Source organism: Hoplias malabaricus, chromosome 1, assembly GCF_029633855.1.
Source record: "Hoplias malabaricus isolate fHopMal1 chromosome 1, fHopMal1.hap1, whole genome shotgun sequence".
Lineage (NCBI taxonomy): Eukaryota > Metazoa > Chordata > Actinopteri > Characiformes > Erythrinidae > Hoplias > Hoplias malabaricus.
Window position 1 is genome coordinate 69674900 of NC_089800.1, and position 27604 is coordinate 69702503.

The following is a 27604-nucleotide window of genomic DNA, read 5'->3' on the forward strand; positions in this document are numbered from 1 at the left end:
CCCTGGAGCTGTGTGAATGCGACACTACCTGCCACCCCATATAAATCCAGATATTTTTAAAAACGATGTTGTTGATAATATCCCCATCCAGACGAATATGAAAACGGTTATTAATAATACCTCTTAAAAGGGACATCAAAACACCAGAAAGCACAGGTTTAATCCCAAATCCCATTATACTCCCTATGTAGTGCACTACGCAAGTCATGAAATTACTGAATCTAGATCGTAATAGTGCATTATATATTTTCTAATACAAAATTTTTGATATGTGGGTATTTTAAATTTAGTGCTATCTGCATGTGCACATTGTAAATTTATAATTGATGTACTTCACTATATAGGGAGTGAGGAGCTTTATGAATTTCAGAGATGCGTGCTGTGTGACATCATTCATTAATTCATTCATTGTCTATAACCGGGGGTCCCACGGTCCAAAAACACACATTGGTAGGTGGATTGGCAACTCAAAAGTGTCCACAGGTGTGGGTATGTGAGTGAATGTGTGAGTATGTGTTGCCCTAATATTAACAGCCAATCACCAACATTTCAATAACCGACAGCCAATCACTAGTGATAACGTTCATTAATTCATTGTCAGTAACCGCTTATCAATTTCAGAGTCGCCATGGCCTACCCGGAATCACTGGGCACATGGTAGGAACACATCCCGGGAGGGGCCGTCCTTCACAGGACAACACACATTCACGCACTTATGGACATTTGTGAGTAGCCAATCCACCTACCAACATGTGTTTAGGACCACATAGATATGGGGAGAACACACCAAACTCCTCACAGACAGTCACAGACAGAGCGGAGCTTGAACCCACAACCCCAGGACCTTGGAGCTGTGTGACAGCGACACTACCTGCTGCGCCACCGTGTGATAGTGATAGTCCACCCACTAGTGATAACAGCCAAATGAAATCAGCTCAACTCCAAAAGCTAATCATCATTACCAAACAATGACTGCCCATAAATATCACCAATTATAACACAGATATCACAAATTATGACAGCCAATCATCATCACCCCAGCAACAACAGCCAGTTCAAATTACCTTAACAATAACAGCTATTCAACATCTTCCTAAACAAAGACAGTCAATCACAATAATCACTAACAATGACAAGCAACCACCCCACAACATCTGATATATTCATGCTCTGCCCACCAGTGCAGGGCAAACCAGAATTGTTTCCTAAAAAAATCAAATCTACATTGGTTTTCATAGTAAAGATTCTGGTGTGAGTACACCAATGGTAGGAACGCAAGAAGCTCTGATGCTGAATAATGAAAAGTGACATGAAATATGATCTTTAATAGTTATGGTCAATAGTAATATATTCAAAGGTGTGTTTTGAAAACGCCTACCAATATGAAATATGAAATAAACATGAATGGAAAACGTCTGATTATACTACCGAAAATGTATCCTGCTCAAACTAAATATGAAATGAAAACTTATTCATGATATTATTATTCATGCCTAGTGTGGAAAAGAGCATATACAGGAACATCAGGGTACCACTTCATTAAACAATAAAGCACAATGGCAGCATTTTAGTTCAGGGAGCTTTGCTCCATTTTTTATTCTAGTTTGTGTCTCCATGGCTTTGGACACTGGATTGAGTCAAATGACTCCACAGTGTTAAAGTGCAGGACACTACAGGAGAGGTGTGGGTGGAGGGCACCTGAGATAAGCACTAGAGAAATATGTGCGAGTGCATATATAACAAGTTACAGAAGCAGGACATGAGAGATAGTTTGGCAAAAATTTAAATGTACCCCTTTTTGTATGTATGAAAATTGTATAATAGCCTGATCACTATTTTAGACTAGAATCCAACAAATAGAACATGAATTGTGTTCATCAGTTTGGTTAAGTGTAATACATGTCAATAAAATAAAGCTGAGAAGTTTCATCATTCCTGCAACAACAGGAAAATTCTGATATCTGACTGGTGCTATGAGCGTATAGAGCCTTTAGTCATAGGGCCTTTAGAGGGCAGCGGTGAGTAATGTTTGTTTATTTTATTAGGATTAATATCAAAAGCTAAGAAATATAATGCCTAATCAAGCATTTGGCCACTTCACAATCCTGACTGTACTTAAGGTGTATACAATAAACTATAAAATAGAAGAGAATTTTTGTTAACAATCTATTAATAGGGCAAATTTATGTGACAGGCTTCCTATTTCTTCTTACCATGAACATAATCCATCAGCCAATGTATCTGCCATCTGAACTTTGTTTCTCTAGCATTACTCCAGCATTACTGGACTAATGTACATAGTCAAGATGGCCTCTTTATCCGTTTTTATCTATAGACAGTGTGTCTTACAGTGTTAGAAAAAACTGTCAGTGTTCATAAACTGTTATTTATATTTTAATGTCCACGCACTTTCAGGCATGCAGGTAACACCATGCTAGCTGTGTACATATATTTCTAGTTTACATAAGCTACCACTTAACATCACTTTTTATTATACTCAGAGCTCAAGTTCAAACCTAGTGAAACAAACTCCAGATATCAAATAGGTTTTGGCTGACTAACTACATTTAGGATAAAGAGTGTAATTGTGATGTGATTTTCACCAAACTATGACTTATGAAGCCTTAATGAAGCCAGCAGCATGATTAATGAAGAGATGGCAAAGTGAATCATTCCAGAAGGTTTTCTGCTGCTGACACCAATGCAACTCCGCTCTTTCATCCCATTTGCATGTTGATAAGGTTCCTTTATGGCACCAAAAACTTCTCCTTCTGTCCATCCGTCTGTCCGGAACAGCCTGAGGAAGATCAGAAGGATGGGAGGACTGGGGATTATTCCTCCTTTTATGTACTCATCAGCTCATCTCATCTGTCTCTTTCCTTGCTTCCACTTTATGTTGGTCTAGACTGCCCAGAGCGGGTCTTTGGCCTAAAAAAAGAACAAAGTAGCCGTTAAAAATAGAACTAAACCCGAGAGACAGAGAAGGAGAGAGAAAGAGACAGAGAAGGAAAGAGAGAGAAAGAGAGAGAAAAAGAGCGAGAGAGAGTAAATACAGAAAAAATGCCAATCATCCATTAGGATAAAGACAGATTAAGAGATGGGTTATTGGTCTTTGTCTCCACAGAGGGACTCAACTGACGAGCCAAATGAACACGTTTAACAAGAGAGGCAATTGGACTAAAAAGGAACAACCACAAATACAGTTAAATGTAACCTCTATGTGCGCCTTTAGCCAGTGCAAATGTGATTATAGCGTGTGTGCTTGTGAGGGAGAATTGTTTTATATTCATCACTCCCAGCTGTACTATATGGTATGTATATACACACACTGCATCATAGCCATACTACACTATGTCCACAATTATGTAGATAACTGTAGAACAACTGTATTAAGCCATTTTAAGGTGCATTCGTTGTGGACACAGAGGTGCAGCTGTGAAATCTCTTATTATCTCCATAGAAGACCAAGGAACCAATGAGCAGCCACACGAAGAGGTACTAATCACTATGGTTCAGTGTCCAATGTTTAATAGAAGGGTTTTAAAGTCCCCTAGCATGGGGCAGTGGAACTATATTCTCTGGTGTGATGCAACTAAATTTACCATGTATGGGATGAGTGGGAATGACCATACAGTGTAAGCTGTGTATGTAAACATGTGTGATGTACCGTAGAGTTTTGTCCAAGCTGCTTTGTCGGGAACTTGGCTGAGTGGAGTTTTTAAACTGGGCCTCTAATCTAGAGTAAATACCTCCTGAAAGCTGAACAGACACACAGACACCCATGCAGACATGCATCATTGTACATTTTGTAATTTCTGTATTACATATTTGTCCATGTTACACTGTGCTATTCTATGGAAATACCTAGATGAATTATCTACTACACGATCACAACCAAGTGTAGATACTGTGGTCTAAATACCTCAAACTACCAGTTGTGATTTAAACATCAATGCAAATTAAACCCAGAGAAAAATTCATTACAGATGACATTTATCAACAAATTTAACCTGAGTACGGGCTAAGATCAATCTAACCAGTCTAAAGTCTTTAGATTAAACAAACAAAAGCTAACTTTCTCTTATGTCAGCTAATGTTACTAGTCTAGTCACATTGTACATTCTTCATACCAAATGCCTTTAAGCAGTTTTATCCAGTTAAATCTATATGGATAGTGTGTAAAATGAACTTAAGCCAGATGTGTATGGAATCAGATTTGTGCCAAAAAGAATCGCACAAAAAAAAAAAAAAAAAATCTCAAACATGAAACTTATAACTTGCAAACAAAATATCCAGCTCTGACGTTTGTGCTCCATGACTTTTTCGCATGAACTCTGAGTTCTGCGCATGCTCTCTCAGTTTTGTGTACAAGCTGCACGAGTTCTGTGCGCGAGCACTCCGAGTTATGTGACTCTGATCCCTGAGTTTTGCAAGTATTTTCGGCACAAACCTCTCGTGTGGGCGGGTTTTCTCGGGGGTGCCTTCCCATTGGCAAATTAGTTCAGTGCACTGATGTTGTTCACAACACAGCTGCAGCAAGCGTGTGTTATTTGGCTTTGGGACTCCGCATGTGCCGAATATCACGCATATGAACGTTGTTGAATAGCTCTCATAGAATTTCCCCTTTCCTAATATTTAAACATATAGTCCTTTTCTGCTTAAACTGCATACTATTAAAATATTTTAAATTTTTTGTCACTTCACCTGTTCTTGTTTATTAATATTAATAATACTTATTATTACCATTATTGCTGATTGCTAATAATGATTATTTATTTTTTTAATGAATCATTCACATTTCCTTACAAAATGTGAAAATGACAATGTACGTTGCAGAAGTTAAATACAAATGTATTAAATTTGCATTCATTAAAAGAACAGGAACATCTCTCTCACTCCTTATTGTCATATTTCTCTTTTCTCCGACCTCATGTAACACAAAATGCACATGTGAAATTTATTAAAAACAGAGTAACTCTGATCATCAAAATAAAATTTAAGCATTTAAATCACAATAGCCGTTGTGAAATAGGTTCAGTACGTTAGTAAACGGGATTCTGAGCTGGAGCTCAAGCACTCATATAAAAATATTTTACAAATAAACAGAAATAAATGCTGATTTATTCTGTTTTATCCTGCGCAAACACAGTGCATTTACCTCAGATCAGTATCTACAAGAGACAAACAGTCTTCACAGCAATTTTTTTTGGTCTAAACTACCAATCTACATTGATATTGTCGGACTTTGCAGTTATTTCAGCGTTTTAACACTAAATCACAGAGAGTATTCGTGTTTATGTAAAATCCCCAATGTGTCTCTCCACTGCTGAGCTGCAACGTGGAGTACGCATGCGCAGTCCAAAATGCCTTGGACATAGTTGTCACTTAAAAACTCATTAGCCAATGGGAAGGCACCCCTGAGAAAACCCGCCCACGCAGCTCGCACACAAAATCCAGAGAGCACAGGCAGAACTCGAAGCACTCGCAGAACTTAGATCTCACGCGCAAAAGTCATGAAGCACAAACGTCAGAACTGGATATTTTGTTTGCAAGTTATAAGTTTTATGTGTGAGATGATTTTTTTGTGCGATTTTTTTTAGCATAAATCTGATTCCATAGATGTCAGTGGAGTTGCTGAAATGCCTTCTGTGGAACAGCTATGCGTTGTACTGTTTACTATGTGATACTGTCCTACACACACATACTCAAAGCAGTTATTTACCTCTTTAGTGTCCTTTGACTTGTTCTGTTCCAAATCACCAAAGCGCATTTTTGTAAGATGAGCCATTATCTCCTCCATTCTCCTTTGGTCTAGAGAGAGAGAGAGAGAGAGAATAATTCAAACAATGGTAGCTGGTATGAAGCACTGAATACCGGGCCGGCCTAGAAGAGGCACATAAATATAAGAGACTAGAGTCTGACTGAGTGACTCCTAATGTTGAAACGTTGAATAGGAGCTATTAGTTCAGCCATAATTTCACACAGACAACTTAATATGGCGCTACTACACCGTTTGTTGTTTGTTCAGCCATATTTCACATTCCAGTTCATGAACTACATTTGGAACCATTCAGCATGTTTCCATCGATATAAACTGGTTCTCAAACCAGAAAAATCCTAAGAATGGTTCTACAGTGAGAACTGTGGCTAAATAATAGGAAATAAGACAGGAACATGCTCCCTTTATGTGTGTGTCTGGGGCTGTGTTTGGCGTGACACCATGCGTGTTGGCCAGAGCCTCGTCTCAGCGTTGGTTAGTTCAGAAGCTCAGCAGGACGGCTCGGAACTCAGCAACATTTACACATGTATTATATCTAACAGACAGAGGAGGACTGCTGAATTTGTCTTATTGCACATGAGTGTGTATATTTGCCTGAAATAGGCAAATGGAAGTGGTGGGGAGACATTCTGTGGTGTAACTGTGTTTATAAAACTCCATATAGCTGTGTCACATTAAACCTTGCATCCTTTAACCTGTTACATTGAATAAATAAATAATTGTAATTCTTAAAATCAACAAAAGTGTACTTGGTTCTTTGTTTTTTGGTGGTAGAACATCTAGCATTTATTTTTTAAATAAAATGAAAAAAATATATATTTTATAAACAAAACTTTGCGCTCTTTTTTTAATTTCTGCATTTATTAGTCCTGCCTTGCATATTTTCTGTATAACACAATCACATAATAAAAATCACATGTAAAGAAAGACATTGATATGAAGCACCAAAGCTTCTCCAGACCTTTCTCCAGACTCCTCACACAAGTGACCCAGAGCAGGATTATCATGAAACTTTAGTACAGAGAAAAAAAAAAAAACAGCTGATGTTTTTAGATTATGCCACTAAACAAAAAATGTCAAATATTGCAATACAAAGATTTGTTTCAACCCAGTTCTACCATATCTAACTCTGGTCTTGTAATTAGTTAATGAAAGAGATTTACTAAGGCAGAGGAGACATTAAAGTACACAGAATACACAATAATAATAGGAAAGGGAACTGTGATTGTGGGGGCCAGAAGATAAATGGATGGAGTGCAAACCTTCCTCCCTCTGAGCATCCTGATTAAACCTCATAGAACGAGTGCTGTCCCATTTACTCTTCTGCACGCTTACTCTGGAGAGAGAGAGAGAGAGAGAGAGAATAATTCTGTTGGATGTTTGGTTTTGGGTCATACACACCATTCCAACTCATCCTAAAAGCACTGAATGGAGCTCCATCATTCCAGAGACTTAATGCCTGTCTAGCCATCACTGGGCATGATGAGTTTAGGCTCGTGCAGCTGCTCTAGAGCATTATACAATGTGTGTTAGCATAGATCTTAATAGTGTAGGTATATAATATGTATATCATTTTTTATAAATTAATATGACATACGTGAATGGAGTGGAATCCCTTGAAGTAGCCTGTAGAAAGAAAATGAATAGAGTGAGTCAGGAGAACACTACAGTGCAACAGGTTAATTAAATAAAGCAGGACAGTGCCACACCTTTTCTGAATTTCTCTCTTTGCGCTGTATGCTCGGGGAGGACACTTGTCTTTTCAGAGCCTTGGTTGATTTTCTGGCCTTCTTTGCAGCTACAGGTACAAGGAAGTCAATGTCAGTTTTAAAGGGCCCATATTCTACAAATCTTTCATCTTTACAAGATTATTTTACAACCTTTCTTTGATTCTAACAAATAAAAAAGCTGTTTCTGTCACTCTGACTTTAAGACTGATGTGTTCTAAATAACTGACCAGGCTGAAGCGAAGATTCAACTGAATTTATAACTATAATACTCTGGACAGTGAGGGGAAAATAAAATTTAGCTGCTCAATTTGAATGAATGGATATTCTGAATGTCTGATCAGCAACATCACATATATGATGAATCAGAAAACAGATTGCTTGAGGTTTATTTTTAATTAATGGATACCATTTGTCTTTTGTTTTATTAAATAAATAAATAAATAAATAAAGTGGTGCCATCCATTAATGGTAAATGTCTGCCGCCTTCTGGTCAAAATTATCACTGCATTTAAAAGCTAAACAGGATTCAAGATTCAGTCAGATGTGTGATGTCATAGATATAAACCTAATATATACCTTGTTTCTTTGAAGCATCTTCTTCATCCCCAACCTCATCTTCGGTGACCTCTGATCCTGTGGTGTAGTCCTCATCTTCAGACAGTAGAGATTGCTGCCGCTGAGAAGGTTAAATTGGCATTCAGAACCTTTATATGTCTGAAAACATTACATTTAGCTTGTGTGTGTGTACATTTAAGATAATGTAAAGAATATAACAAGAGTGTACTGTTTTTGTATTCTCACCAGTTGGAGACTCCAGTTCTTCAACAGTGAGAACTGAAAATAGAGAGTGAACGATCATTGCAGAGTTTGCGGTTTTGTGCTTCTGCAACGCATAAGACTGATTAGCTTCCAATAACCACACATTCCGTATAATATACCAAAGCACTGGTGGTATTCATTCCATAATGTTTTTGTTTCTAATGTTCTTCTCCAGCTGAAAGCGTGAAGGGTGCCACTAAGCATCATAGGGGCACAATGCACTTGGAGGAGAACACTAGCATCAATTTATTTACATTACCTAACAGACGCTTCGCTGGCTAGCATTGTGCTGAGGGAAGCTACGTTTAGACTTGTCCCACACACAAAGGTCACTTATAATATTACAGACTTATATTTATAATTTTTATGAACATTTTGGGAAACTCGTCATAGGACCAGCACTTTGACAGCTACACCAATCGGGTGCCAGCGTCACTGGGAGAATAAAGAATACTTTTGGAAAGAAGATGTTACAGAAAAACTGAAGGCTGATCAATTTAAATATCCATACAAGCCTGTAAAAATTGTTTTAGAAATATTAGACAAAATTTGAAAATATATATGTAGAAGAATGAAATAAGAAAGAGACTGACTGTGGTTAATTCTGCGCCTCTCTGTATGTTCAAGACTCCAGGCTCTGTGTCACAATCCTGGGTATGTACCTCGCCCTCTTGAGGTGATTCAGTAGAACTGTGTAAACAAAAACAACACAGATTCAAATATGAAGCCCCCTGAAAGTTCCTATGAAGCCCCGCCATCTTAGTGAGATATATACAGCAGACAAAGCCTTAAAATCACTTCTGAATAGTACAGTTTATACATCAGACTATACTTGCTACAGAAACTATAAATTAACCTGTAAGTAGCGTGACATATATCTGTTCTCCGTTTGTCTACGTACTCTCAGCTATTGTCTGTTAGCTGTTATATTTACATTTCTCCTAAGCTATTATTTTAGTTACTTTTAATATTACGTGTTCTGAGAGCTTTTTCTTGATTTTGGCATACATTTTTAAATTAGCCTTTCAATGCACTTAAAGGAACACTAGGTAAGATTGTTATTTATACAGCACTGTACTGAAACTAGTGGAGAGTGGGAGGGAGGAGTGTGGTCTCCTACCTACCATCAAAAGTTACATAGTACAGTTTCTGCAGTGCTGATCCCAGAGTAGCAAAACCAGATGCTTTATTCTCCCTATTACTGGTCAGTGGCGCATCGCAGTGACCTCAAAGCTGAATTTTAAAAAGATACAAATATTACATAGTGTTCCTTTAATACCAAAATTAATACACAATGTTCTCTCTGTAATGAGGCATCACATTTGACCAGGACCACTGTGAAAATACATAATTTGGCCCTAAAGCTGCAATGTTAAAGACTGATTTTAGAAATTATACATATTCATCTTGAAAATGTACCTTTACTTGTGTTCATAGGTCAGTTTCACACAAAATAGAGATGGACACATAAAGCCAGTTACCCACGGTGAGATGAAGATGACATGCATCTCATGCATTTCTAACCCACTTTACAGCCTCTTAAGATGTGAGTCATGTGGAATCTCGTGATGAGGTGGAATTGAAAAGGCAAACTCCATAGATTCAGGAAAAATATGGGGACGAGAAGAGTAAGGGAACAATAAAGTCTCCTCTATAAACATCCATGGCCTGAGGTGCCCTTGAGCAAGACACTTAACCCTCAACTGCTCCCCAGATGCAGGGATGGCATCAGGGACAGCTTCCCAGCACTTTCGGGTTGTGTTTATGCTCACTGCTTTGTGTGTGTGTGTGTGTGTGTGTGTGTGTGTGTATGTTCACTGCCAAAAATGAGTGTTTGTAATTCACTCTGGATAACAATATATGGCATATGTCATAAATGAAAACATATGTTGAGTGAAGTGGGGATATACATCAGAATCTAACTGTATTTCTGTGCAGTATTTTGATTTAATATCTGACCTGTCAGAAGTCTGTGTTTTGCTCACACACACAACATCTCTGTGAAGCAGCAGATCGTTCAGTATTCTAGTAGTATGGCCACTACTGTCTTCTGTGTCCAATGGACTGACAACATGATCTTTCATCTTACAGCCCTGCAAAAATAACACAAATAAATAAATAAAATAAGTATATATTAGCAGGTAGTGTCACAGTCACATAGCTCCAGGGACCTGGAGGTTGTGGGTTCGATTCCCGCTCCGGGTGACTGTCTGTGAGGAGTTTGGTGTGTTCTCCCTGTGTCCGTGTGGGTTTCCTCCGGGTGCTCTGGTTTCCTCCCACAGTCCAAAAACAAAAGTTGGTAGGTGGATTGGTGACTCAAAAAGTGTTTGTAGGTGTGAGTGTGTGTGTGTTGCCCTGTGAAGGAGTGGTGCCCCCTCCAGGGTGTATTCCTGCCTTGCACCCAATGATTCCAGGTAGGCTCTGGACCCACCACGACCCTGAATGGATAAGCGGTTACAGATAATGAATGAATGAATGATATATATATATATATATATATATATATATATATAGTAAGGTAATTTTTTGTTTATTTTGTGTTAATTTCCTTTTTAAATGGTGCCACATTTGTAAGGAACATGCATTCGTGGGATGAGCAGTAGAGCTGAATATGTGGGTTGCATCCATGAAAAATTTTCCAAATCTTCTCTGCCAATGCCAAACAGTGTATTCTGCCATTGACTCGGTGTTTGGTGGACTGGATGATTGACATATTGGCAATTTAACAATTTATTCATTTAACAAACAGGAGCCTCAGTAGCGGGTGGAAGAACCATACACAGCCACAACAGCCTGACACCGCCTCCTCTTGCTGGTCACCAGCCTGGTCACACACTGCTGTGGGATGGTATCCCATTCTTCAACCAGCATTTGTAGCAAGTGAGCTGACATGGTTGTGTTGGTCAGTCTGGCACGAACAGCATGCCCAAGCTGATCCCACAAGTTTTCAACGGGGTTGAGATCAGGAGCTGGCAGGCCATTCCATCCTCTCCACTCCCACATTCTGGAGGTAGTCTCTGATCAACCCCGCTCTATGGGGGCAAGCATTATCATCTTGGAGGATAGCGTTTAGTCCCAGACTGTGGAGATATGGGATTGCCACTGGTTGCAGAATTTCATCTTGATATCGCTCTGCATTGAGATTCCCGCCAATGATGACAAGCCTCTTTTTTCCAGTGAGGGAGATGCCGCCCCACACCATCACACAAAATAAGCTGTTTGGCATTGGCAGAGAAGATTTGGAAGATTTTTCATCGGCACATCCCATATACTCAGCTCTACTGCTCATCCAACAAATGCATGCTTCTTACTCAAATGGGGCACCATTTAAGAGGCAAATTAACAGGCTTTCCAATGGTATAATGTTGCTCTGCATACTTTGTTTGTCCCCTTTCACGCTGTTCTCTCATGGTCAGGATCCACCACAGTGAATTGCTGCAGTGACACTGATGTAGTGGTGGTGTATTTGTGTATTAGAGGACGACCAACACAAACTGTGCAGCAACAGATGGTTCTACAGTTGTGTGTGGTTCTAGCTCACCCTGGGCATCGCTGCCGGGTCAAAGCGAAGTGCTCTCTGTTTGCAGCAAGGATAGATCCCAGCACCATGCCAACTACGATCAGCGCCTACACCTCGGTACACCACAGCCTCTGGATGATATCTGCACTGAGACAGTTCACTGCACCGGAAAACCTGCAACACACACGCACACACAAACACACGCACATACACACACACAATTACTCTACAGCTTGAGCAAAACAGACATCTAACACAGAACCCCTGAAGTGTTTATGGGTCTACAGCAGGTGTGAGAGTTTTTACTGGTTTACACTAGGATTTCTTGCTTAGCCTGCCTTAAGCTCAGTTCAGTAAAACACTGTCAATCTGTTGCTCTGCATACAGCCCCCTTTCATGCTGTTCTCTAATTGTCAGGATCCCCAGAGGACCACCAGTGTCTTAGTGATGGATCGTGTCATGGTAAACTGTGCTGCATACCTTACCTACTCCAGACCTGGTTAAGTTTGTGATTTTGGGTTTTGGATACTAAATAAACATATAAACATGAGCAGAGAGCAGGTGTGACAGTGTTTACCTGTTTACAGCAGGAGCAGGTGAGGAAGTTGATGTTACCCCAGATCCTCCAGTAAACGAGCACCCAGGACTTCAGCTCTTCATACAAACCATTCAGAAACTCATGAACATCCCAGCCCTTGTCCCTGGTAGTAGACATTTCACAATATAAATAGACAAATCATCAAAAACAACACATCAGTTTCACTATTTAATTCCTTCCATGTATAATTCATAAGTATATTTTTCATAAGAAGATGATTCTAGCTAAAACTATAAAACTATGTTTTCTTTCAACAAATAACATATCTTTAGTTTAAATATTAGGTGTACAAATATATTTGAAAGCTATTTTGTGTAATGTATAATTATAATTAAAAATTCTAACATTCTCCTTCTATTTGTCTTTTTGTTTTACCTGCTGTTTAGTATTAAAAATGACAATTATCAGTACATTCAATTAAAAGAACCTATAAATTAAGTAGTTTGAAAAGGGCAAGTGAGCAGAAATTATTTGTCACTGCATTCGTTCCATCAAGGAAAGAGCACTTATGTTTTTTTAGATGATTTAAAGGTGGTGATTTTGATGTTAGTAAAATAAGTAAAATAGTAATTCTATTAATGTTTAGATTATTTTGTTTTAATATTTCTTGTTGTTTTGTTTAAACAAAACTGCTCCATAAAATGACAAATGATTAGTAGAATGTTTGAATATTTGATTACAATTATATGTTACACAAAAATGCTTTAAAACATACTGTACATGTACAATTCTATTAGCAGAAATAAAAAACAATCACTAAGAAATGGCTGTAAAAAAGAGTCCCCTACACTTTTAGACTGGGTGGAAGTAATTCAGAAAATGTATGTTATGGAAAGATTGACTTCTCATTGACAAATGTGAGAGATATTGGACAAGGTGGGTTTTAAGTATTAAATCAACACCCCCCCACCCCCATCATCTTATTTTATTTATTTATGTTTAATTATTTATTGCTTGCAAACTTGTTTGTCCCCAACCCTCTGCTTTTGGGAGTTATGGAGACTTTTAACACTTTTTCCTTTTTTCCCCTTTTCCTGCAGTTGTGCTCTATGAAAATCAATAAAAACAAAGTTTAAAATAAAATTATTTGTACACGTTATATTTGTCATATCAGACACAAAAACATGTATCTGAATAAAAATATGAATCCCTCCATTTTCAGCTAATTGAGATTCAGTAAAATTTAGAATCTTTGATTGATTTTAGAAATTTGTTAAATTCACCGGCTGTGTGTGTAGACAATGTTGCCCCGAGAATCAATATTTATTTTGCCTGGAAGACAACAGATCTTCCTCTCAGTGTCTTTCGTCAGAAGTTTTAGGCAAAGACCACACCTGGAGAGAGACAGAGACAGAGCGAGAGAGAGAGAGAATGATAACATGATGACAAACTGTATTCATGTTTTCTATTACAAAAAGGATCTGACCTGTACAGTGTAGCAGCGTTTCCTGGCGAGTCCTTATTTTCATAATTGGGATCAAACAGCTTCTCAATCTTCTTTTGGAATAACTTACTGAATGCAAAAGGAACACAACTAAATTACAGTTTGTTTATTTATGGTGTATAATAGTTTATAATAATAGTATTATTCTGCCATAGCAAATGAATAAGGGTATTTAGTGAAAACAAGCTACTTTATAGGAAAAATGGGTAACACTTTAAACTACAGCCCACTAATTACAGGGTAAATACAGAGAAAGTACCTGTTAAGTAAGCCATAAGATAAAATAAGTAGAGTATGTAAAGTGTATGATACTAGAAACATGTGGTTATTACTGGTATCTTACAAACATTTTACAAATACGGTATGTTGTAAAGTAAGGTGTGAGAAAATGTAAGTACAGAGTAAGTAAAGGGTATGATGCTAGAAATATAACATAATTATAGATTATCATTTTCTATAAATAAGGAATGCAGCTACTATTTTGAATTCACTGCAGTTCTGAATGTAATTATAGATCCTTTAAAATTATTTACAGTGCACCTACAGAGAAGGACATGGTCGGCTACTTTCATTACAGGCTCTAGCAGAGTTTCTTAGGTTCAGGACATGTAAATTACCCCGATAAACATCATCACATACTTAGAAAATAATAAACACTATTTAACCTTTATGTATTGAGGCATTATATGTAAATAGCTGACTAATGAGGAAATGATGAAATTAATTGTAAGATACCCAGTAATAACCACATATTTCTAGTTTCATGCCTTTTACTTACTCAGTACTTACTTTATCTAACAGCTTTCTTAACTGGTACTTACTCTGTACTTACCCAGTAAATAGCAGGCTGTAATTTAAAGTGTTACCCAAAAGTGACCTTGGTTCATAAGGATTATTTCAGCCATATTCATATTTTCTATTCAGGTGTGTATTAGTGTGGACCTTTTGAACTTGTCCTTTTTGTCCTTGATCTCATGAGCGTCATTGTGTGTGAACAGGAGAGCAATGCGGCTGCTCAGGTTGCTATTGATGCAGCTCATATTGCATGGAGTTGCCACAATGGCGGTCATGTGTTTGTGACAGAACCGAATACACTCCTCCACCTGCAGAGACAATCCAACACACTATTTACACTCCTGGACAGATACTGGACTTAATTGACATTAAGTGAGTTTAAAGCTCGTGCCGGTTTTATAATGCTGTCTCATCTTCTATCAAGAACAGCCATCTGTTATTAAAGAGCAATCAGTCATTTATGCAATGTAAAAGTAAACAAATGTATCTGTTTTCGCATACAATAGTGGTATATCTATGAATAGTTTTTGTGAATTTGTGAATAGTGAAATATATTTATGACTTGTGTTTAATTTGTGGATTAAAATTTACGCATTTGTCAAGTATTTTGAGACTATTCTCTCTCCATACATTTGTTGCTCTGTGTACTTATATTTCCCCCTTATGTGTGTACTTATGTGACCACCCAAATCATACTTGCTCTGTGGTAGTCCTGACCCTTGAAGGACAGGGTGAAAGGGGGTAAACAACGTATACAGAGCAACAGATGGGACTCCAGTCTGTAATTGTAGCACTAAAGTGTTCCTGTGGATGATAAATCCTATTTTAAACTAATAATCTGTTTACATATAATTTAGATTTATACAATTTCAGCATATTCAATTGTTCCACTTGAGGACCACTCATAACATGCACAGCTATTAGCATTCCACTGGCCATGCATCATGCTCTAGCTGTACCACACAGATACCCAGCATTATATTTACTGAAGTATTATTAATCACAACAATAACTACTAGAATATCCAAACGTGTGAAAGACATCCACCCATCCAGGAACCAATAAATCATAACAGTTTAGTTTTGAGCTGTTAGTTTTGAGCCTTTCTAAACATCAACAAAGTCCCTATTAAATAGTTTGCCTCACTTTCTGCTACTGTTAACTGGGTTGTAAGTGGATAGTTTATGATTGAGGCTTTAAATATTTACACTCGCTAAAATACACATGCTTGCTAAAGTATCTGCACTTACTAAAGTATCCATCTTCAAGAAATCAGATGAGATCAGGATAGAGATGACATTGCTGGGCTCTGAAACCAAACACCAAACACGACACAACATGACTAAACCACATCACAAGCAGCCCATACAATAAACCACACACACACAAACATTCATCATCACAAATAAAGAAATATTTTTATGAAACCATATTTTATGATGGTTTATGATTCCAACAGGTCAAACATGAGACACCTACAACAAACAAGATACTGCTATCTTTAGTCTTAGGAAAATATCTAAGCAATATTGCTGCAGCACCTAGTTGGCAAAGATGACTGTTATGCTCTGTAACGTTTATATGATCCATGTAATCATTCTGACAGATTGCAATACACCGCAGGAAAAGCAGGGGGCAGTGCATGTGCTACTGCTACATTACATAAAGTGCTCTATATGGCAATAGAATGCTATGGCACCACAGAGTTAGAAAAAAGTACCAGTATTTTAAAAATTATGAAGGGATGCGAAAATAATAATATGTGACATATTTCCTGTAAGACAAGAACACCCCAACAGAAACATCCCCCTCATTTTTACTGGCTCAAAGTAAGACAGGAATTCCCATAGTAAAAATATTCTTTCTCACTCTGTCACTTGCTGATAGAAACATCAGAAGAAACTAAAATAGTTATTCAAATTAGCAAACCCCATGCAATTAAACCCAGCTTTGCCTACTCTGCATAGTATTCCTGTGTAATTAAATCTTGCTTAGGTTGCTCCTTGAGCTTCCTCATTTCAGTTAGACCTCACTTGGTACACAAACTACTTATACAAACCCTCCTGTCATTAATAACAAATACCACAGTAGTGTTTGGAAACAGTGTGATGTCTCCACAAAATGTGATACTGCTTTATCCCACTCTCTAATGCTGTATACGTTTATATAACCTCTCATAATTCACTGGAGTAAATGTAGGGGATAATATAGCTTATATTTTTGTAATGTAATATAAATGTATTCCATAGATTAATAACAGTATAAACAGTAAAAAACAACAACCCTATATACATGTTATATAACCCACCTAGTTTAGGTTTTTCGACATGCTTTCCTGGTTCATGTTCAGCAGAGTCTCTCTTGACGTAGTTCATGAGCCAGTCGAATATCTGGACGTCACAGTGGACTGAAATGTCCACTTCCTCCCAGCGCTGACTGTCCACTGACAGATATTCAGCAAAATAGCGCATCTCCCTCACAAGCAGGTCACGTGGACACGAGAAATCCTGCTTTAAGTTTTTGGCTTCGTCACAAACATGGATAACCATGGTAGGACTGAAAAGCAGAGACAAAGAACAAGTGATGCATGTTACGCACTGGCCACTTTATCAGAAACACCTCTTTCCAAATTGTTGGAATTTCGTAGAGATTCTGATAGCCACTGGTCAGAGGCGAGTTTCTGACAGCAGAGCTGCTCTTGTCTGGATCTATCATGCATCACTACTGTACTGAAAGGGGTCCACTATGTCAAAAATATCAGAACAGTATAACTGAGTGTAGAACCTTTTTCCTCCATCCTCCTTCTCTTGCACCTCTGTAACTGCTGTGTCCTCGTTCTCAGTGCTGGCTGCTCTAAATACAGGACTCACATTCAGGCCTGAAGGGCAAACAAAGTGCACAGGGTTTCATTTGAACATCTCAACAACACTATGTTCCTCTCATTTAATACTGCATTGAAGTGAGTACAGTATAGCTAGGTCTGCTGCCTAAACTATTGAAAAGAACCAGTTTATCCCAGAATTCTGCCCATTGTATTTTCTGTCCAGCGGTTGTTAACAAAGCAACGCACTATACAATGTGTCTGTGACAATCCATCACACATGCTCTAAGAAATTTTGAGTGCAGTTTTGCAAATCTTGAATTTGGGCCAGCTGCAAAATGTGGGTATTTTCCCTCTGATATTTGGTGAACACTATGTTAATAACAGTTCATTTTTAATAAGCACAATAAATCCTGTCTTTTCTTCTCACCGGATGCTGAGCTTGTACTCTGATTGGTCCGTGGCTCTCCTAGCTCTCCGGTGATGTCCAATAAGGTGGATCTAATATAAGTGGACAGTGGTTCGCCTGCGGAACTGCTGGCTGTGGTCAGGGCATTACATTGCTCATCCACTAGGGGGAATGTTCCCGTGCTCTTCAGCTCATCAAATCTGCGTGCACACTATTCACAGAACAAAGGAAATTATATGTAATTTGTTAGGTAGTTAATTATGTACTAACATACCAAGTTAGAGTGTAAACCTCTGGGCAATTTATAAGAAAAATATGCAAAAAATTAAACCACAATGTTGCCTCAAGGTAAACAATGCCTTTAATTTCAGTTTACAATAACATGATACAAATTTACTTTAAAATGTTTTGAAAAAGCTCACTTTATTGCATTTTTGTTGTTTTTAAACCACTTTCTTGCATAGTGCATTTTGTGGGTGGCATTTTTTGGCACTGAACAATTTCTCACATAAATTTTGATCGTGTCATCATTTACTAGTTATTATGTAAGGCTTTATCTGGCACTACAAGTGCATTGTGTCTGTGTGTCAGAATATTTTGACATCATGTGCATTTCTGTAAGTATCTTATTGTACAAGTTGGATTTCTGTAAAGATTTGTGACAAAATCAGTTGTAAAAATCACTGTACAAATAAATATAATTTGACATTTTTTGCAATAACACGTACTGACACCTGTACAGTAGTACATGTTTAGAAATTACTGGATGCTATACAATGTCAGAAACCACCTAATCAAGTTGGTTATTTCTTAATGGTGCTATATACAACTCTGGAGTAGAACTGTTAAACACAAAAGCAAAAAAACAAACCTCTCCTTTCAGTGCTCCTTCAGAAACTCTGCCTGTCAAATTCATGCACGCACATTGGGGTTGTGGACAATCAGAACATCTGGCTGTAATAATTTTATGTTTCTTGATCCCAGGCAATTTGTTTGTTTCCGTTTTACAAAGCAAGGTGTGAACGTGAACACTGGACTTTTTTTACAGCACACAAATGACAGAAGAGCTAACCATGAGGAAACATGTCTTGAATTTTATAAAACCTGTACTGATTTAAAATTATATAAAGCACCTTTAATAACTGTGTAATGATTTGTGCATGCCTTTTAGCACAGTGCTAAATAGTGGGGTGTATTAACATTTATATTTATAACATTTTTGCAGATGCACTCATCAAGATCATTTTAGACCTTAGCCAAGTTACAAGGCTAATACAGTTTTAGAAGTTTTGCCCAAAGCTTCATATTACTATAGCGTGATTATATACAGAATTCCTTAACAACAAGATGACTTTAGGTCATCATGAATAGAGTCCGTCATTAATTACCTCTTTCGGTGTGAAGCCTGGAACAAGTCTTGCCACATTCTCCCAGTTGATTGGCTGTGGCACTCCCCATAGCGAGCTCAGGACCATGTCCAACACCAACAAGTTATTGTCATACGGGAAATTATTGTTGACAGAACAAAGGCGATTCATTGTCTGAAAACAACAATATTTACATGGGAATTAATCATTGTCGCCAATAAGCTCCTAACAAACACTGTTTGACGCAAAAATGTGTATTGCTACTGACTATCCCCTGTAAATGTCCACTCAATGGCCACTTTAGTAGAAACATGTAACTTCAAAAATTTGTATTTTTTCTTTTATATATGAAATCATCAAATATAATATGCTTGAAACATGTTCTTGAATCATCCATTATACGCTATAAAACTTTTGCATTATGCAAATTTCCTGAAAACAGTGTGAACCTTCTTTATAAGGTCACTTACAAATTTCAGCCGTTACTCAATTAATTGACTGAAAGTAATTTAGAAATAAAAAAATATATATTTCAAGTAAATAATTCACATTCTTAAAAAGACATTTTTCCTGATACTTTTCAATACATAGAAGAGTTCAAAGGTGATAAAATTCAATAGATTAAAAAATGACTTCCTCCAGTTAAAATAAATATTTTTTACCTTCTTAAAACGACTGTGCTGTTTTGCTTATACATTAGAATCCATATTGTGTTTGAAATAAGCATGTAAACGCCATGGCTGAGCGTTTTGGTTTTGAAACTGTAGTGCTCCAAAGACTCATAAGAGTGAATTCAGGCAGCCAAGGTTTCTTATGCCACAGCCCTATACATCCAATGCTATAAGCTACAGGACTTGGCTTTCTAAATGCAGGTGAATAGCAGGGGATAATAGATGATAGAGGCAGGAATAACTGCATTTTCATAGATCTGTACTGAATTAAGTAACAACTCATTTTAAGGTTTTGAGGGATTTTGATACGCAATTAGCTTAACAAAGATTTTTAGAGCTTTAATCACTGACCGGAATGGGTGAGAGGCGTAAGGTAGGAGTGGCCTTACTCATAGCCCTCCGGCTTAGTGCCTGTACGTTGGGGTTTACCCCAGTGGACGAGAGGGTAATTTCCCTGTGCCTTCGGGTTGGGGAAAGGGCTCTGACGGTTGTTTGTGCTTATGCACCCCCTAGAGGGGGTGCTGGAGAGTACTCATTCTGGGGACTCCATTGTTCTGCTGGGGGACTTCAACGCTCAAGTGGGTAATGACAGTGAGATCTGGAGGGGCATGATTCGGAGGAACTGATCTGAACCCGAGTGGTGTTCAGTTATTGGATTTCTGTGCCCGTCACAGTTTCCACAGGTGTCCACATGTACACCTGGCATCAGGATACCCTACGCCGGGTATCGAGGGCAGTGCCTCTAGACTGACAGACTCAACCAGTCTACATGTGTTTTGTGGATCTGGAGAAGGCATTCGACCATGCCCATCGGGATATTCTGTGGGGGGTGCTTTGGGAGTATGGGGTACTGGTCTCTTTGCTACGAGCCATCCAGTCCCTGTATAAACAGAGCAGGAGTCTGGTTCGTGTGGCTGGCAGTAAGTCCGACTGGTTTCCAGTGGGAGTTGGACTCCGTCAGGGCTGCCCGTTGTCACCAGTTCTGTTCATATTTTTTATGGACAGAATTTCTCGGCATAGCCAAGTGGCGGAAGGTGTCCTGTGTGGTGGTCTCAGGATTCCATGTCTGCTTTTTGCGGATGATGTGGTCTTGTTGAGCCAGGACCTAAGGCTCTTGCTGGGCCAGTTTGCATCCGAGTGTGAAGCGGTAGGGATGAGGATCAGCACCTCCAAGTCCGAGTCCATGGTACCCAGTCGGAAAAGTTTGGAGTGCCCTCTCCAGGTTGGAAGTGAGATCCTGCCTCAAGTGGAGGAGTTTAAATACCTAGGGTTCTTGTTCACGAGTGAGGGAAAAATGGAGCGGAAGATTGACAGGCGGATCAGTGCAGCGTCAGCAGTAATGCGGGCTCTGTACCGGTCCTTTGTGGTGAAGAGAGAGCTGAGCAGAAAAGCAAAGCTCTCGATTTACCGTTCAATCTACATCCCAACCCTCAGCTATGGTACTTCTTTCGGGTAGTGACCGAAAGAACAAGATCGCGAGTACAAGCGGCTGAAATTAGTTTTCTCCACAGGGTGTCTGGACTCTCCCTTAGAGACAGTGATAGGAGCTTGGACATCCGGGAAAGACTCGGAGTGGAGTTGCTGCTTCTCCACGTCGAGAGGAGCCAGTTGAGGTGGTTTGGACATCTGGTCCGGATGCCTCCTGGACACCTTCCTGGTGAGGTGTTCCGGGCATGTCGAACAGGGAGGAGGCCCCGGGGCAGACCAAGAATACGCTGGAGAGACTACATGTCTTGGCTGGCCTGGGAACACCTCAGTATACCCCCGGAGGATCTGGAAGCAGTGGCTTGGGAGAGGAAGGTCTAGGTTTCTTTACTCGGACTGCTTCCCCCGCGACCCGGACCCGGATAAGCGGTGGATAATGGATGGACTTAAAATGACCTAATCATGGGACCACTTATTTAAACTACAGAAGTAAGCTGGAGCTGTAAGTGTTTCTGATAAAGTGGACAGACAAAAGGTAATGCTCCAGAGTTTAAGAGAGCTTACAAGGTTTCAAGAATCCCTAAAATCCAGATTTTTGCAATGTCATGGGCATGTATCTCACCACAAATATCCATAGCTTTGCTCTCCTCAATTCAGAGTCATGCATGTCCTGCATGAATCAGTATCTAAGTCCTTATGAAGGTGAAAAAACCAACCCTGTTGTGCAGGTGGATTTCTCAAAGCGTTGGAGCCAGAGAATACTGCAGTCACCTTTCCACATGTACACACATCCCTGCTGGTGACATCCCTTAATAACAATGTTAAACTGTGTAAGCGACTTACTAATGTGTGGAAAAGACTCAACAATGCGCGTGAACATCTTATTAAAGCGTGGGAACAAGAATTTTAAATATATATTTCCCATGCATTTTTCCCACGAATTAGAATTTGTTCCAAATAATAATAAATCATTAAATATATCTGTATGTATATATGATTTGTGTAATATATAATTTGGCATATATCAAATACATACAATAATAATAAAAGAAAAACCTAGTGCATAACAATCAGAGGATTTGCATTTATCATACCACCTTAAATACTGCAGCGGTCTTATTCTAGCGTCTGACCGCTACATCACACTCCAGCGGCAGCATTTAAGGTAGAACGGGAAATTGTAATGAGAAATCCACTCGCCTGTTAACAGCAGTCACTAACCCCACATGCTCCTTCAGTGTCCAGTAGCGATGTTATTCTCTAGTCCAGGCGTTATTGAGGAGACGTCCATCTCTTAAAAGGACCTAACCGAATAAAATTCAAGTCATTTTACACATTCATGTTTGAATTAGTATTTATGATCATGGTGTAAACAGCTGAAACAGACTAGTTCCAGTGTTCAAATAATCTAAAAGAGTTTTTTAAATTATTTTTCTGAGGCGCACTTCGCTGGCTCTTAGCCCCCAACAATGCGACAGCTCGGCTTTACCGCAGACCCCGCCCACATCGAGAAATGCTGCGCGCTGATTGATCGAGCCACTCTGGGCGCAACCACCTGAAGGGAGATACAGCTGCAGGGCTTGCAGCACCCAAATCGGTCTGTGGTTTGTTGTTTTCGCTGTTCATTCATGGTTTTCCTTGTTTATTTGTTTTTTTTGGTTTGTTGTTGATTGATAGCTGTTTGAACAGTATGATCGTCGTTTTGTTATAATTATCAACGGTGTCGCAATGCAGCTGACTCATGAGGGGCGTCCTCGTTGCTAGGCGACAGCACTAAGGCAAAAGCGTAATACAATCACAAATAATGACACAATCAAACAAATAATAATTGATTTTAAAAAAAGGTATCTATATGAATACAAGGAACATTGCTGCTACGTGTTTAAAAGTATTCCGTGTCCCAAAGTGTGTAGACACTTATCGCTATAGTTGTTGAATTTGGCTTTGCTTGGCTTTTCGTGAAAAATTACATGGATTGTTAATACGAAACGTTTCTGGTAGAGTGTTCACAGTTGTGAGAGTTAATTTGCGAGCGTGTGATGCCCTATGATGGACTGGTACACTTGTGTTTCTGCCTTGTACCTAATGATTCTAGTCGACCCTAAACTGGTTACAGACAATGAATAAATTACTGATTAAAAATGGAAAGTGTGAAATGAAAGGTAAATCAGCAGTAGGTTATGCTTTTCATTTTAAGTTTGGCATTGAAAGCACATTGTTAAACGGTCTCTTTGCATGGAATTTACCATTTTTAGTTTTTATGTATATTTTTTCCCAGCTGGATCACACTGGTATTGAAAAGAAAAATAGACATACTTTTCAAAATTTGCATTAAATTTATACTTTGAGTTCTCTTTTCCCTATTATTTTTTGCATGCATGACTCCTGTTATTTATAATTCTATAATTATATTATTTATAATTATATTATAATTTATCCCTTTTTTATTTTACATTTGACCATGCTATACCAGTATGGTACTGAGAATGAAATGACAAAAAAGATTTTTAAATGTATTAATATTTAATTGAATTGAATTTTGTCAGTGATTACTCATGCTTGAGTAGAAAAATTTACTTGCAAATATAAAGCTTTATTTATTTTTAGGACACTTGCAGGAAAATGTGCGTAAAAAGCGCGTTAATTTAATTTTTATTTATGTCCTTGATTTTATTTCAGTTTTCTTTTCGGCTGTAGCGGTACTTTTATTTTGAAGGGTTCCGTTTCTGTTATGTCTTGACTGTGATGGCTGCGGTAGGGGGTTCGCGGGTGGGAGAGAGCAGTGAAGACGACCCTGAATCCGGGGAGGATTTTGTTCCTTCAGAACTCGGAACTAAAGAATAGTGAGCCCTTGTTACGTTAATATCTCGTAATACGATGTTGCTGTAGTGTCGTTCTCTCCTTGTAGGCAAACCCTCCTTGTAATTCTAGACTTTTCTGAATTCCATGTGACTTTCTATCCCATAAAACTTTCAAATACAAGGCACTTTTTAAATATATGTGCCCAAACATTTATCAAACAGATGTTCAACAACGCACACAGTTCCATAAAAAAATCTCCATTAAAAAAAGCATTGGAAAAGATGCTCAGTAGTAAACGCACATGAACCAGTGTCCAGTGCCATTCGTGGACAAAATGGGTAGCCCTCCGCCCACTGGACTGTGGAGCAGCTGGACTTTGTTCTCCAGAGACATGAAGGTCCATCCAATAATGAGCTGGTGTGGAGTTTGTGATTCATAACTAATCATGTAACACCACTGCATGACCTCACTAATATTTGTGTAGATACTCTCGGCAATCTTTCAGTGTGAAGTCTAAAGTCTGTCCTTCTTAAAAGATTGGGATGCAATGAAACAGTTAATGCCTTTAATTTCAACATAAATGTTGGCCAAGCTTGTGTCCAGAGTTTTGCCCCGAATGTATAAAGTGCTGACCTCTATTTTCCTCCTAGCTGGAATGATGCCTACCGGAGAGAGCTCAAGACTTATAAAGATATCGGAGATGTTGGAGAAATATGGTAATGCTTTAAATAATTATATTTACTTTTTTTTCTCTCAAATGCATTTTTTTGTTTACATTATCATAGTAGGCTTATTTTTATTCCCCCAAAAATGGCTGCAGCGTGCTTCATTCCAACTTGCACTCTCCAGTATTATGAATGCTGAGGTATTTCTACATTCTGCTATTTTGTCTGACCGCAGGTTTGGTGAGGGCAGCATGAAGAGGGTGATCAAATGGATGGAGAACAAGAACATACCTGAAAATGCTGCTATTCTGGACATTGGCACTGGAAATGGAATCTTTCTCGTAGAACTGGCATGTCTCAGTTTATCAGTACAGTGTACTGCTCAGAACAGAAACTTTTTTTCTAATTATTTTCTACAGTAAATTAAAGTCATTCCAATTTTCCCTCAAGGCTAAATATGGTTTTACAAATCTTACCGGGATCGACTATTCCAGTGCTTCAATAGAGCTCACAAGGAACATTTTGGAGGAAGAGGGCTTAATAAATGTTAAAGTTCAGGTAAGGGGAATTGAATTGTTTTCTTCTAAACACTTACTAACATGGATTGTCATTGTTTGCACCTGAGACAACCAGCTGCCATTTTGTTTTTTGTTTTTTGTCTGACGTTTGTGCAGAAGTCATCGGTTAAGATTTTTTTAAAGTTAAAAAGATAACCTTTCCACAAGTTATCACAGTTGTCAGGGGTCTTAATGAAATGTCTGTGATATGCTTTGGTCAAAATAGGATTAAACGTTCTCTCCCTGTCTAAACAGTACTGTTCAGAACAACCGTTTCAGCATCTGGTCATTTAAATAATAATGAGCAAGGAGCAGGAACTTTTTTAGCCTTTTCTCTTGCTTCTCATTCTTTTTCATTATTGTTTTAACCATATTCAGTGAGTACACTTATTAAATACACACTCTGTACTCATTGCTTAACCTTTACTTTGTAATTTTACTTATAAGTTGGTCTGACGTTGTGATTGAAGACAAAGTGGTGGGACAATTCTAAAACGTCTGCACTCTACATAAGAACCAGCACAAAATCAGACTAATCATTTTATCCCAAGTTTTCTGACTTAGGACGCCTACATAAAACTTAAGGGGTTATTTTATTTCATTATTAATTTTGTGAGTAGCTAAAAGCTCAAGTCCCCAAATTAATGTGCACAAGCACTGAAAAAACGTATATATATATATATATATTTTCATAAAATCCCTCCTTTTTATTTTTTTGTAAGAGTGTAGTAGTATGGTCTAGGTGGGAGGTTGCTAATTGAGAGAAAGCCACAAGTAATTTCTTTGTGTTTATGCGGCTTTTATTGCAGGAGCAGGATTTTCTAAACCCCAGCACTGGGTTGAAAGATTTTGATGTGTGTATAGACAAGGGCACATTCGATGCCATTAGCTTGAATCCTGAAGGCCGAGATGCAGCAAAGCTTCAGTACGTAATTTCTTTGAGAGCTGCTCTGAAGCCCCAAGGTCATTTTGTCATTACGTCCTGTAACTGGACCAAGGAGCAGCTGCTGCAGATCTTCCACCCAGGTACAATGATTAAAGTGCTGTGTCTCTACATCAGCAGATTGAAGACTTCAAGTAACTCAGTAATATTCCAGTCTCTGTGGCCCTCTGCTGGACAAATTCTATTTTAACCTAATTTAGATATTTTCCTGAACTGATATATATATATATATATATATATATATATATATATATATATTTTTTTTTTAAAACAAATTATGCCAAAATGTTTCTCACTTTTGTTTACATAGTTAAATAAAACTACATTGTAAAATTGTTTTAGTGAGTTGAAAACAGTGTTAATTTAAATAATGATTTTATTGGTGTGTTTTAAATAATTTTTACCAAACAGAATTTCACAGTTCAGCTTTAATCCACCTCTCAAGGTGGGATAAAAATCATCCTGGTATATGTTATCAAAAATATCCAAGATTTCTTCTAAAATTTTAGAAAAACCCAGACCCATTTAAAGATTAAATGTGATTACAGAATATACATCAGGATAAAAAAAACAAACTTTTAAGTTAATATAACTAGACTGCTATAATTTAGTCAGATACCTTTTGAAAAACTGGCCATGTTGAAAATAACCAGTCATAAGTACATAAATCCTCAAATTTATTAGTGCACTACTTTGGAAAAAAAGTCAATTGTGTTGTAACGTTTGCACATTATTACATAATTATCCATGTGTCTATCTTGCAGATTTTGAGTTGCTGCAGGAGCTGCCCACTCCTTGTTTCCAGTTTGGTGGGGTCACTGGTAATAGTGTTGCAGCTTTGGTGTTCAGACGACTCAGCTGACCCAGCCCCAGATGATCTGAACACAGATCTGGAAAGAAGTCATTTGCCTCTATTTTTCACCTTGATTTTTGCATCCTAACTTAAAAATAAAAATGCATTTACAATACATCGTGGAACTGTGTTTAAGTTGGCATTTTGAATTGACTTTTGATTTTAGTGCTTCTCAGTCGTAGCCAATCTGTAATTTCAACATTGGAATAATGTTATGTTCCTGCTTTGTGGCACAGGAACTTTACAATCATTCTTATGCTAAAATAACTATATCTGATGTTGCTTTGTCCAGGGTGTGCACCTGTCTAGCACCTAATAATTCTGGGTAGGCTGCATAACGACTGCATACAATTATCATAACGGCTGATAACGACTTTTAAGGAGAAGCCATTACAAAAAACTCCTC

At 38.2% G+C, this 27604-nt stretch overlaps 2 protein-coding genes across 5 annotated transcripts; one reads left to right on the top strand and one right to left on the bottom strand.

The window, feature by feature from the left end:
• Positions 1-1592: 1592 nt before the first annotated feature.
• Positions 1593-22823, bottom strand: sanbr (SANT and BTB domain regulator of CSR). 3 transcript variants are annotated; one of them, XM_066672234.1, is made up of 21 exons: positions 22600-22823; positions 19304-19456; positions 17937-18126; positions 17470-17563; positions 16994-17241; positions 15936-15994; positions 14833-14993; positions 13873-13959; positions 13670-13780; positions 12426-12549; positions 11870-12022; positions 10288-10421; positions 8922-9018; positions 8311-8343; positions 8086-8185; positions 7489-7577; positions 7377-7405; positions 7042-7115; positions 5723-5811; positions 3668-3759; positions 1593-2928 (listed from the first exon to the last, which is right to left on the bottom strand). In XM_066672234.1, exons 2-21 carry the CDS (start codon positions 19451-19453, stop codon positions 2892-2894), a joined length of 2151 nt encoding a protein of 716 aa, XP_066528331.1. In that variant the 5' UTR covers positions 19454-19456; positions 22600-22823; the 3' UTR covers positions 1593-2891. The 3 variants fall into 3 exon arrangements, with proteins under 3 accessions (XP_066528331.1, XP_066528340.1, XP_066528322.1); XM_066672243.1 differs by having other exon boundaries at positions 13879-13959; positions 22579-22823; XM_066672225.1 differs by having other exon boundaries at positions 22579-22823.
• Positions 22824-24087: 1264 nt separating this feature from the next.
• eef1akmt2 (EEF1A lysine methyltransferase 2) lies at positions 24088-27282 on the top strand. 2 transcript variants are annotated; one of them, XM_066672263.1, is made up of 6 exons: positions 24088-24221; positions 24831-24896; positions 25081-25195; positions 25296-25403; positions 26212-26428; positions 27110-27282. In XM_066672263.1, the coding sequence occupies exons 1-6, from the start codon at positions 24124-24126 to the stop codon at positions 27205-27207; spliced, it is 702 nt and encodes a 233-aa protein (XP_066528360.1). In that variant the 5' UTR covers positions 24088-24123; the 3' UTR covers positions 27208-27282. The 2 variants fall into 2 exon arrangements, with proteins under 2 accessions (XP_066528360.1, XP_066528351.1); XM_066672254.1 differs by lacking the exon at positions 24088-24221 and adding an exon at positions 24263-24597.
• Positions 27283-27604: the final 322 nt, after the last annotated feature.